The sequence below is a fragment of the Guyanagaster necrorhizus genome (genome assembly GCF_019112545.1).
Source record: "Guyanagaster necrorhizus MCA 3950 unplaced genomic scaffold BT62scaffold_12, whole genome shotgun sequence".
NCBI classification, from domain to species: Eukaryota; Fungi; Basidiomycota; class Agaricomycetes; order Agaricales; family Physalacriaceae; genus Guyanagaster; species Guyanagaster necrorhizus.
The window spans coordinates 1,036,641-1,048,830 of NW_025064891.1; the positions used below are offsets into that span (position 1 = coordinate 1,036,641).

Consider the following 12,190-nt stretch of genomic DNA (forward strand, 5'->3'; position numbering starts at 1 on the left):
TCCTGCACCAGACGGCCGGATGAGAAAATCCTGAACAAAGAGGAATAGGGTCCAAGGAACAAGGTAACTTGTTCACCGACCGGCGGGAAAATTCTATTGCAAAATTCCAGATGTGATATTTGAAACAGGACTGACTGTATACAACATACCTTCGCACCTTGCCTGTTAAAGCCATGCATCATATCCTCCGAGCCGTGACCGCTGCATACCTATTGATCAAATCAGCCTACACGTCCGCAAAAGCCGGGAGTCTATCAAGGAGTCATGTGTACCTTACGTCGTCGAAGACAAAAATCCTGGAGAGCATGGAAGGCTTCGAACCTCGGACACAACACTGTACGATGACTGCGAAAGTATAATCCGCAGGCTGAGGGGTCAATTACCCGATGGGGATGGATGTAGATTCTCAAGAATTCGTTTAAATTAATGGGGGGACCGGTATCCGTTACTAAAATTAGACGCAAATGCTTCACCAGAGTTAACCGTAGGTAGAGTTCGCGCCGTCCCCTTTGCCGAATTCTAGATGAGCTCGGAGGAGCTAGAATCATGTGGGAGGTTGGGTGTACCCGTTGCGGTAGACGCATTCTAACCTCGAGTGCTACAAAATCCTTTGCAACGGTACAGATTGCCAACACTGCGCCGGGTAACGAAATTTTCAGAGACACGATGCCTCCCAAGGTGCTATTTACAGCGCCGAGGCATCAGTTGACACGAGTTTTTGAGAAAAGGTTTACTTCCATCACTGATGTAGCCATGTGAAGTTGTACGGGGACACGGTCGTGATTTACCATGTAAAGGGGAACAACTGATTGGAAGGAGGCAGAACAGATCGAAGCCAGTACAACAATACAGTGGATGTATTTGATGAACTGTGGAATGGGCGCCTTACGGCACTGACGTCGTTATGCGTCTGAATTAAAAGTTCCATTAAGCGATGTCATGCTTGTACGCAAATCCTTGGAAATCGCACCGCGGCTTGTAGAGAGAGTTTTCCTGCTGCAGAAGCGATAACTCGGGCGGCTACCCAGGCGAACCCAATTACAAGTTACACGGGAGATCATGATGGTCCCCTACTTCATAAAGTTTTGATACGGCCCAGACGGCCATGTGGATAACTCTGCGCCGGCGTCTCTTCTGCTGCCAAGGACAGGGGATTCACCGTTGCTGATTGCGCGAAGATCGTTGGACATGAAACAAGATATGTTGTTATCTATGCAACTAAGCGCGACAAGATAGGTTTTGTGATTGAAGGACTCTGAGTATTTATTTTAAGGCAAGGTCGCGTAAGGTTACACCGGGGGTGGCCAATGCCGCCGCTGGTCATAGTAAAGATAACACTGTAGGAACACTAAGTGACGAGCTACGAGTAGTATAGCCGGCAGGCAAAAAGCGAAATAACTCAGTCTCATACTTAGCAATAAACTGTGTGACGTTACTGTCACCCATCGTGACGCTGATCTATCGATGGAAAAGGAAATCACTACATGATTCACACCGTTCGCAGTATTCGACCTCTCGTGACTCTACTCCGTCTGCGATATCGATACTCTACCTCTCCTTCATACCCTTCATTACCCAGAGTGGATACCAAGATGTCTGTCCAGCAACCTCCCTGGGCGATCCCAGAACCTATAAAAAAGGAGCCTCTATTGAAAGTATACAATTCTCTAACGAAATCGAAAGTGAGCTAGACTGGATTTCCCCGCTTCCTTTGGCTCGGTAACCAATGGGAGATTAGGAAGTGTTCGTTCCAAAAAATGGACGCAAGGTCAAGTGGTACAACTGTGGTCCTACCGTCTACGATGCTTCACACATGGGTCATGCTCGGTACATTCAAACTGTCGCTCCTACTAGCTGGATACTCAATTTACTGCAGGAACTACGTGACACAGGATATTCTCCGCAGGATTATGTCCGACTACTTTGGATATGACATACACTTTGTCATGAATATTACCGACATCGATGACAAGGTAAATAAATGCTTCTTTTCCTCTCTTCCATGCTGACACGTCGTCCTCGTCAAGATTATCAAACGTGCACGTCAAAACCACCTACTCGACAAATTCCGCGCCGAGACCACCAGTGTATCGTCCAACCTGATTGATCGGATACGCGTCGCATGGCGCACCTACGTACGTGAAAAAGTAGGCAAAGGCCTACCCGACATCGAGGTACCCTCCCCAGGCGAGGAAGACACCAAGTGGTCCCAAATTGGAGTCTTGTCCCAGAACGCACAGTGGAAGCAAGAGTGTCTGCGACGGGACGAAAAATTTGACATGCATCTCTCCTCCGCGGTACGTCCACATAGTCAATAAACTCGTAGACCCTAAATCTCACGTCTATCATAGAATCGTACTTTCGCCGCTGTGGAAACTGCCCAAACGCAGTTAGATGCTGGGAATACGAGCGCCGAGGCTGCACAGAGGTTGATTGACGATTCGCAGGACGTGCTTGCCGAAGCGTTGGATGCTCAAGTTCGTTTTAGGATTGGTCCTCATGAAGCCGAGACTGAAATTTATTGCTTACAGTTTGGTTCTACTGTGACCGATCCCGCTGTTTCGCGTTCGTTGGCTACGTACTGGGAAGGCCGGTTTTTTGATGACATGGCCCGTCTGAGAGTCCGCGACCCGGACACGATCACCCGAGTCACGGAATACGTTCCTGAGATCGTTCAATTCGTCGAAAGAATCATATCGAATGGGTATGGCTATGTGGCGGAGGGAAGTGTCTACTTCGACACCCAGGCCTTTGACAGTGCAGACTACCATGCGTATGCTAAGCTAGAGCCGTGGAGCAAAGGGAATCGGGAATTACTGGAAGATGGCGAAGGAGGTAAGTCCTCGCTGTTAGAATCTACCCAGGAAGGAGTCTCATGGAACTACCCAGGCTTGTCGTCGAAGAATAGGGTTGGACGTCGCTCGCTCTCTGACTTTGCTCTGTGGAAGGCTTCGAAAGAGGGAGAGCCTTCTTGGCCTTCAAAATGGGGTCCTGGGCGTCCGGGGTGGCACATTGAATGCTCGGTGATGGCAAGTGAGATTCTTGGGGACAATATGGATATTCACTCCGGGGGGATTGATCTTGCCTTCCCTCATCACGATAATGAAATCGCTCAATCAGAGGTGAGCCTTAAGCATAATTAAGCCTCCATTCCAGCTTTTTCATTCCGAGGCCCTAGGCGTACCATGAGTGCGGTGCATGGGTGAATTACTTCCTTCACACGGGCCATCTACATATCGAAGGACTGAAGATGAGCAAATCGCTCAAAAACTTTATTACCATCGATGTAAGCTTGACAGTTTTACTTCACAGTACTCGCGCTCACAGTTCTGCAGGAAATTCTACAGAGGCACTCTGCTCGCCAGCTGAGGCTGGCGTTCTTGACTCAACTTTGGAACGCCAAAGTCGACTTTTCCGAATCCTTAATGACAGGAGAAGTAAGAAACATTGAGACAACCCTGAATGTTAATCTTATTTCCTTCTTTTTGTATTTTGAGTTTACTGATTCTGGTCCGTTTAGAATTTCTTCGTCACCGTCAAGGCCCTCGTGAGCCAGGCCTGGGCCAATGGTCCATCATCGGATGGCAGCCACCATTACGATGCTCCTGAAAAGGAATTGACGTCAAGGTGCGTTCAAATTGTTACTTTAATCCTCTCCACTCACACCTGTGGCCCACGATAAGTTTCTACGAGCATCGATCTGCGTTCCGGACCGCTCTTTGCGACTCATTTAATACGCCTATAGCGATGGACGTTCTTCGTGATCTCGTTTCTCAGACAAATGTCTACATAAATTCGAGAGGGAAAAATTTAAATGTCAGCGTGGTAGAAAATATAGCTATTTGGGTGGGTAAGATGCTACGAATGTTCGGTCTCGGAGAGGGAGAGAACACGGAGCTAGGCTGGGGCCAGGACGCTGTGGAAGGGAACGTAAACGTCGGTGTTTCTTCGCAATGATGCGTTTAGCTTCTGCTGATTTATCTGTCTACCCAGCGGGAAGAGGTCCTGATGCCCTATCTTCGGACTCTGTCGTCCTTCCGTGATGGTGTTCGTCAACTTGCCATGCAGAAGAGCGAGACGGCCCTGAAGGATATATTGGCCCTTTGCGACAAGTTACGAGACATGGATCTCGTTCCCTTGGGAGTTGCCTTGGATGATCAAGAGGGTTAGCGCCTTCTTTTTACCCTGTATTTGATGTTGATATTCATTGTGTCTCTTTACAGATGGGAAAGCACTAGTCAAACTTGTTCCGCCAGCGGACTTAATTAAAGCCAGGGACGAGAAGCGGGCGGCACAAGAGGCCAAAGCTGCGAAGAAAGCAGAAGCCGTGGCAGCGGAACGACAAAAACGACTACAGAAGCTAGAAAGGGGCCGTGTGGCTCCAGAACACATGTTTAGACCTCCGAATGTGGCGGAAGGGGCATATGGTTCTTGGAATGACGATGGGATACCACTTACGGACGGTGAGGGCAAGGAGCTTAGCAAGAATCAGGCCAAGAAAGTCCAAAAGGATTGGAACACCCAGAAGAAACTTCACGAAGAATTTCTGGCGTGGCAGAAAGACGCGGCCGCTTCATGAGCCTGCCGATGTCCGGAGGAATAATAATGGCCGTTGTATCTGGTACTTTACACACATTGAAACCGTACCATAATCACCATTGGCAGTTATTAATAACGAGGGTAACGATCTTTTCCAAACCCACTCTATCGTCCTCGTCAAAGCCATTCAAAGCTAGACAGTCAAGATCAAATACGCCAATAACTTTCTCCTCTCCGTCTTCTTTTCTGATGATCAAAGGACATACGATCTCGCTTTTGGTTTCACCGTCACAAGCAATATGGCCTGGGTACTCGTCAACGTTTGGGACGAGTACGGTTTTTTGTTTGAGGAAGGCGTCTGCGCAGACGCCGCGTGTCTTGCCTGGAGAGACATTGATGAATTGACAGGCAGGCTTCCCGCAGAAGGGGCCCAGAAGAAGTCTGCTGCTTGTTGGTTTCGAGGCCTGATTGACCGACGGAGGGAATAGTGGCGAATCCAAGTAAAACCCTTGCAACAATATAATCATGAGTTGATAGTTACTTCAGCGCCTACATAAAGATGTGGAACAAACGGCACTTATAACTCACCACACCAATTCACTGCTCTATCATCATCTTTGCCAAAGTGCGCGGGGAACGCAAGGAGTGAATTGAACACAAGGGACGAAGTGTTGGCTAAATTAGATACCTGGACACAGGGATCATGATTGTGGTGTCAGATAAGTGTATTAAGCATTTTTATGGAGCTAACGTATTTACCCAGCTGGTCTGCCCTTCAAGGAGAACTTCGAGTTGGATGTGAACATGAGCCCAAAACTCAGATTTTGTTGTGATGCTTCATTTTTACAGTTTGATCACCGCGACCGAGTTTAGGAAATCATAAAATCTGCTCACCTTTCCGGGACCAAAGACGTATCGGCGTGAGGCATTGGTGGTAGTATATAGAGAAAAGCTATGTGGCAATTGCAAGGTTTATGATTGCGATTACGAATCTCGTCGAATTAATGGCGAAATTATGTCTTGATTAGATTAGATCGAAGGGCGATCGAGATTAGATACACGGTCGCGGTCAGGACCGTTGTCCTTTTCCTACTCTCATCCTTACTGCACACTGTCATTCAGAATGGCGCCCTATCTTGAAACAGTCAAAGTACGAATATTCTGTGTTTTATTTCATAATTATTGACCATTAGATCACAGTCTTTTGCAGATGTGCCCGTAACTGACGCCGGCGTGGATACTCTGGCTTTCTTGGAAGCATCTCAAGGACTGGTAGGGATTTTCGGTGCGCAGAACCTTTCTATAAAATCATATCATCTGCCTAAGTCCCTCGATGCTTCAGATCTTCTCGGATCCAGTGCATTCAGTGTCGTACAGTCGGACCTTAAGGGGAACATTGCAGTAAGGCATAATGTTTCTTCCTCTTCCACCCCCTTGCAGACTGCTATCACGTTAGAAAGTCCGCGCTCGATATGACACGACCCCATCTCGGTCTACGACCCTGGAACAGCTGGTCGAAAATGAAAAAGGGGAGAAGAAAAGGACTGCTACCGAGGGATTGATGTGGTTGTTACGAGGTCTCTTGTTCACCGGCAAGGCTCTTCAGAATGCCCAGCTCAATAAAGAGGAAGAGCTCTCGGTTGCATTCTCCAAGTCGTACGAAGTTACGTTGAAGAAGTACCATAACTTTGTTGTTAAAGGCATTTTCTCGGTATGGTGCCATCCTGTTTCAAAACGAACGAGAGCTAACCATTTCAAGGTCGCAATGAAAGCATGCCCCTATCGCGTTGATTTCTACGGGAAGCTTGCTGCGGACCCCGATGGGAAATGTTCGGCATCGCAAGATGTTCTCAACGAAGAACTAGACAAATGGCTCGCCGCGCTAAGCGATATTGTCACGAGAATACAGGCCTTCTACGAGCAGGGCGGTCATAACAAAGGATTCTAATAGTGTATTTTTCTGATTCACAGCTCATCTGATGGTCAATTGACTAGGTGAAGCATATACGAGTACAGATTTTGTAGCAGATACTCGTGGTCTGTCAATCAGTTCGATGGATTGTTCGGTTATACGGAGGATTCTTATGCATAGGCCGTTCCAGTTCTCCAGTCCTATACTAGCATTAGCCGCTAAGGGGAAAGCGCCTCTTCGGACCGGGCCTCCCTGAGAGACTTTACCCAGCGCTGAATTACCGCAACAAGCAGACCCTAATCAGATATCAAGACGCGCGAACGTTGTGCAGGTCTCGGTTACAATCATAATGATGGTGGCGTCTAAGCGTGTCATCAAGACCTGAAGCAGCATAAATTTACCACAGCTTGACCACACCTGTAACATGCGGAGATCTTACCATCACTTCTGACGGCATCTCAGCCAAATCCTTAGGGCAAAGGGGATAACTTGTTTCGATGTACCTTTCTTAGCCTGTCAGAGAATATCGCGTACGATTACTTCGAGACATACCTGAGGGTAATACAAACCCGCTGACTCGGAAACGGCCTGACAAAAAAGACCCACGAGCCAAAGCTGCGGTTCCTAACCTCATCAGATTTATTTATTTCTGTCAAAGAAAAAAACAAGATCTTTTGGGCAAAGGAAGGCTGGGCCAAATGCATCCGACTCTAACACGCCGGCTAAGGCGAGCCATCCGTGCGCCTCGACTGACATTCATCGAGACTAACACCGAGACTTTTGAACGACAATTTTCGGCCTGAGAAAGCCTCAACTAAACAATTTTTGTGCTCCCTGAGATAAAAATGGCGTCTCATCTGTTTCTCTCGCACAGAATCATCGCCTTCGTCGGCGGAAGACATGTCGTACACATCTCTATACTTCGGTCATCGGTTTCGGTTGATCATTGACGGAGGCGGTTTCTGTTCTCCTCGATACCTATAGATAAAGGCCCTTCAGTGGATGGGCCAAGGAAAACAAATCAGAACCGCCTCATCATTGTCGGCTGTTGATACACTTCTGGAACAACAGAACAACGGCAAACAAGAGTGCTCCAATGTACAGGCGCCACCAAAGATGATTGCTACTGTGGCACGAGCTGATCCATTACGATACGCCCAGGGCGGTGAGCAGACGAAAGAGAGGCTCTACTTCCGATGCGGTCCGCCTACCCAGGGGCGTGAAATGTCAATGGCCCAAGACATTAAGGATAGTCAAAAATAAGTGACGGTGTTTGCTCCTGAGCGATCAAGGGGACTGGGCTTTTCAAAATATTACAACACGCTGTTTGTTACCTGTTACGAAAGAAGGCTCGACTTGGAGGTCGTGCGATCAGTGGTCAGCCCTCTCTTTCGAAATCACAGACCTGGCTCGAACATACCCAGTGGGGTATTCAAGCCACTGCCGCGAATGATCTCGACGAAGACAGCCAACGGTGTCACCGTGCACCTTTCTGGCTTCGACGTGGAAAAGACAGAACGATCTTCAAGATGCGAAGAAGCTGATATGCTTTCGACTCACTCTCCTGGGACCACCTTTCCCGACTCTGCGTACCACCAGTGGGACGGGAAGAGTGGGAATATGTGCATTCATATCCACACCTCGCCACCGTCACCAGCCTGGACACCTCGTTGAACCGAGTATATTCACCCACTCGTCGCTCTATCTGATAGTGATACGGCGTTTAAGTCCATCGTCGGATCGCGCTATTACGAAACGCGAGATGATTCCCTTTTCGCCTCAAGAGGAGGAAGAGTGGATGCAGTATCGAATGTAGTGACTGGACCGCTTAGGCGACGGACTAAATCTCAATGATTTAGGATGTAAAAACGACATACGTTGCTTATCGGTTGGCAATGCATAGTATTTTAGGATACCATGTAACTGTTGAAGGTAAGTAAGGTCAGGCAGGACTGATTGTCCGGATACCTAGAGATTCGAACATCGCCGTGGGAGTTAGTTTAGTTACCGGACAACCGGGAACATGTTCCAAACCTTTGAAACGAGGAGTCTCTAAGGCTGAAGATAGCGGTCGGTTATTCAGTGGCCTACGCCACCACATTGCCAGGGACAATTTTGCAACACCACGTTCTCCAGTAAATGCCGGCGCCGACGTGCACGCAGGCAAATAAGTCAGGAATGCTAGTTTGATTCCCCTTGGTCAAAACGAGGGTGGTGAAGTTCATCAAATGTGCTAGCGTTTAACGCCATAAGATTCCTAACGACATACCGGCTTTCAGAAAAGATCCGCTCAATGAAAGTGACCGTAGAACTCACCGGTTGCAAATGTGCTAGTATTACATAGATGCAAATATGCAAATAGTTTAGATCCTCCGATAGCAAGAAGCTCACTTACACCCCAAATGATCATATATCTATCAATGCGTCTGGTTCGGCGTCAAAGTCTACGGAAGCTAAACGACGTCTGACTTTCCCTCGACTGTTCGGTCTGCCTGAAGACTTTGGTTGGTAATTTGCGTCATGTAAGGGAAGCTGCATTCCAGGCGAAGGCTCCAGTTGAACGTTACGGACATGAACAGTAGAACTGTGCAACGGATGGTAGCTGCGGGCGTTAACGCCCTCCATCGGTATTCCGCCTCTGGTTCTCATAGAGGAAGAAGAAGGGGATGACGACGAGTTGATACCATCGGTCGCTCGGTATGGTGGTCTAGGCGTCATTTGTGAATATGATGAAATTCCGTCTTCAGAGGCATATCGTCTACGCTCGATGGGGACATCGTCCAATTCGAGTCTCTCGCCATCCTCAGCCTCTCCGTCACGACCAGAGTAGCTGGAACTAGTACTGCTGTCTGAAGACAGCCTGGCAATAATGGTATCACGTGTGGATGCAGGAATAGGGAGGGCCGTTAGTAGTGTACCCAAGGAATTAGAAGGAGAGGAGGTATAGCGGGTATGGATAGATGTACCAGACGGAATCGATCTGGAAGGGAGTTTCGTTGATCGGCTCGGGGGATTTGGTTTCGAGGCGGAAGATGGGAAAAATGATAATTGGGAAATTGGAACTCGGCGAAGTTTCAGCGAGGGTGACCTACCAGTAATGGTATGGTGTTTCGGATTTGGATCATGACCATTGGCAGTTGCGTGACGATTTAGGGTTGTAAGGTCTAGTCTGTAGCCATTCGTATCAGTGGCATCCGAAGCAGCAGACATCAACGGAGTGTCCGACGGTTCGCCGCTCGTGATGAAGTCCTGAGGCCGAGAGCATTTATCAAGGGGTATGTAGAGCACCTTTCTCAGATGTATCGAATCAGACGTCCACAAGTGATTTGAGCGCCGTAAATCCGCCAGACTAATCCCGTATTTTAGGGATACGCCTGCTAATGAGTCCTCAGCAGAAACCTGGTATTTGGCGAATTAATTACCCCTTCTATGTGATATCGGAACGAACGAACCTCATGAACCAATACCACCTTCTGGTCCGGTTCCTCAACCTCGCTCTGGACGTTTTTCTGTGAACCATTCACCGAGACGTCTACCAACGGTCCAACATTCACTCTGCGCGTCAACGTGGGCCGAGTAATGTTGCCGTCGCTGGACCCTGGCATTGAACCACTGTATCTCAGCGGATGTTGTGTGGTAGGGACTTCGGTCTGTGCTCGTACATGTCCATTCCGTCTATTGTCGGTAAATACGACAGAGGCACTAGTGCTAGTACTCGCCGTCGTGTAGTCTGAATGGGAACCGCGTCGCAATTTCGGCCTGAGGTCTGGTGAAGTGAAATTTCCGTCAATAAGCGTCGTCATCCCGGGTGAGTGGGCCTCAGCGAAAGGGTTAAAAGTAATCTCACTGCTGTCCGTACCATTGTCGAATGGTACTTGCATGTCGGAGGCAGCAGGGCGACAGGAAGATCCCAATTCAGGCAGATCGCTGGAGGGGAAGGGTGTATGTTTGTATTTGATAGCGAAGATTCCGGCTTTCAAGAGTTAGGGGCTGTCTGGCCGGTGACGTCAGACTATTCCCGTAGCTAAGCGGTAGATATAACTGAAAGGCGTAGAGTTTCAAAGCGAAAAGAAAAAAAGTGTTCGATGGCTGCATATTGTTTCAATTTCCATCATGGAGAACGGAATCCAATTGAATCGACTGACATTCAAGCTCAAGTTGCACTTGAAAGGTAGTAGCATGGATCTACAAGAGTACATAACAATCAGAGTGGCGATAGAGATTTCCCCCCGGGTATCACAGGCCAACACGCCGCCATACACGACGCGGCTATTTATCGCTGAAGCGCTCCACGGCAAACGTCCATCAAAACCCGACGACTCGGAGTACGTACATCAATACGCGCTATGTCACCTTAGAGCTAGTATGATTGATTGACGTAGTCGTAGAACACTAGAAAATATGGGAAAGTTCTTATCAATACCGCGATTAATACATTTTACCTTTTTTTGTCTACTACCTCTGCTCGCTTAGATGATTGTGCTACATTGGAGGTGAAGGGGAAGAAGAGAAATATCTCATGGAAAAGTAAGCAATACGTGAATCTTCATAATCAAGAGCATAATCAAGAAATGGAAAGCTGACGAAATGAAGGCGATAAATTTAGTCACAGTAGACCTGGCTCTCCAAACGGTGACTGATGAGTAATTGTGAAGGAAAATGGCGTTATCAAGAAAAAAAAAAACCTTCAAAAAACGCTATGCTCCGTCTCTGGATCGCTTACCAGTGACTGCCGATGGAGCACCTGCAACCGTAGTTCCTTGCGCGGCGCCTGTTACGCCCACTACAAGTCCCTTTAGCCAGCCATTTTCGCGCCTCAAACCTTCGCACTCCCGCTCCAATTCATTAACTCTCGCCTCAAGTTCCTTCGCTTTACCCTCTAACGCCGCCTCCCGCTCCTTCTTCTTCAATCGGAACCGCGCACTAGCAGCGGTGTTGCGACGGCGCTTATCCTCAGAGGCAGAGAGCGGAGTGCTCTCCACAGGCGAGTCTACTGTCGAGACAGAGGTCCTACGGGTACGTGCACGCTTGGCCGGCGGCTGAGCCATGTCCTCAGCGGCCAACTTCTCGCTGGCAACAGGGGCTTTAGGAGGAGACTGGGATCCACTTGCAGCCGAATGAAAGAGTAGCAGCTGGGCGAGAGAAGGAGCGATAGCGTTCGTATGAGGGAGTTGGTTCTGTACAGGCTGGGTAGCACTGAATGGATCGACATGGAATCCGGCTAAGAATGAGTTCAAGTCAAACGCAGGTCCTGGAACTTGCTGGTGCTGTTGGCTATTGGCGACGGTGGTACCGGTCACAACATTAATGTGACCGTCATGGATGGCGGCGCTCTTGGGTCCATCCCGTAGCCTATCCTCCTCCTCATCTTCTCCCACCATCTTCTTGGCATATTTGGACTCGCTGCCCGACAGAACCGGGCTTTCCTCTGAGTCAAACGGCAGATTGGTCCACAACTCCAACTGAGCAGAAAGGTCGGGGTACGGGTGTACGGGTAGGAGGTCCTGTGAATCTAAATTCTGCACTGGGTGTACAATGTTTAGGCCTTGCAGGTTGGGTGCGACCATCTCTGAGTCAAATAGACGGCCGAACGTGATAAATAGGTACAAGAAGGGGTCACCTCCTCGTCGATGCGGTTTGCCGTCGTTACAGGGATGAGTGCTAGGAGCAAGGAAGGAAAGGAATGCTTGGGCCCTGGCAAAGCAAGGTGCCGGAAATCAAATCCGTCCATTCAAAATT

At 48.6% G+C, this 12,190-nt stretch overlaps 5 protein-coding genes across 5 annotated transcripts; 2 read left to right on the forward strand and 3 right to left on the reverse strand.

Annotated features, from left to right (window-relative positions):
* The first annotated feature begins 1,485 nt into the window (after window positions 1-1,485).
* On the forward strand, window positions 1,486-4,709 carry BT62DRAFT_125932 (uncharacterized protein). Its single transcript, XM_043179777.1, has 13 exons — window positions 1,486-1,682; window positions 1,739-1,827; window positions 1,877-1,973; window positions 2,028-2,297; window positions 2,352-2,477; window positions 2,532-2,835; window positions 2,890-3,122; window positions 3,179-3,286; window positions 3,336-3,464; window positions 3,521-3,627; window positions 3,684-3,936; window positions 3,994-4,165; window positions 4,224-4,709. Exons 1-13 carry the CDS (start codon window positions 1,593-1,595, stop codon window positions 4,577-4,579), a joined length of 2,334 nt encoding a protein of 777 aa, XP_043040050.1. The 5' UTR covers window positions 1,486-1,592; the 3' UTR covers window positions 4,580-4,709.
* Window positions 4,653-5,521, reverse strand: BT62DRAFT_1076107 (GAF domain-like protein; the record flags this gene model as incomplete). Its single annotated transcript, XM_043179180.1, has 4 exons — window positions 5,434-5,521; window positions 5,299-5,374; window positions 5,128-5,227; window positions 4,653-5,047 (listed from the first exon to the last, which is right to left on the reverse strand). The coding sequence occupies exons 1-4, from the start codon at window positions 5,466-5,468 to the stop codon at window positions 4,653-4,655; spliced, it is 606 nt and encodes a 201-aa protein (XP_043040051.1). The 5' UTR covers window positions 5,469-5,521.
* Window positions 5,522-5,636: 115 nt separating this feature from the next.
* On the forward strand, window positions 5,637-6,819 carry BT62DRAFT_931988 (het-c2 protein). Its single transcript, XM_043186255.1, has 5 exons — window positions 5,637-5,689; window positions 5,740-5,824; window positions 5,882-5,940; window positions 5,996-6,250; window positions 6,299-6,819. Exons 1-5 carry the CDS (start codon window positions 5,663-5,665, stop codon window positions 6,485-6,487), a joined length of 615 nt encoding a protein of 204 aa, XP_043040052.1. The 5' UTR covers window positions 5,637-5,662; the 3' UTR covers window positions 6,488-6,819.
* A 1,675-nt stretch (window positions 6,820-8,494) lies between these two features.
* On the reverse strand, window positions 8,495-10,676 carry BT62DRAFT_126705 (uncharacterized protein). Its single transcript, XM_043179779.1, has 4 exons — window positions 10,597-10,676; window positions 9,904-10,540; window positions 8,768-9,850; window positions 8,495-8,708 (listed from the first exon to the last, which is right to left on the reverse strand). The coding sequence occupies exons 2-3, from the start codon at window positions 10,330-10,332 to the stop codon at window positions 8,858-8,860; spliced, it is 1,422 nt and encodes a 473-aa protein (XP_043040053.1). The 5' UTR covers window positions 10,333-10,540; window positions 10,597-10,676; the 3' UTR covers window positions 8,495-8,708; window positions 8,768-8,857.
* On the reverse strand, window positions 10,592-12,181 carry BT62DRAFT_126873 (uncharacterized protein). Its single transcript, XM_043179780.1, has 2 exons — window positions 11,175-12,181; window positions 10,592-11,087 (listed from the first exon to the last, which is right to left on the reverse strand). Exons 1-2 carry the CDS (start codon window positions 12,016-12,018, stop codon window positions 10,969-10,971), a joined length of 963 nt encoding a protein of 320 aa, XP_043040054.1. The 5' UTR covers window positions 12,019-12,181; the 3' UTR covers window positions 10,592-10,968.
* Between the last annotated feature and the right edge of the window lie 9 nt (window positions 12,182-12,190).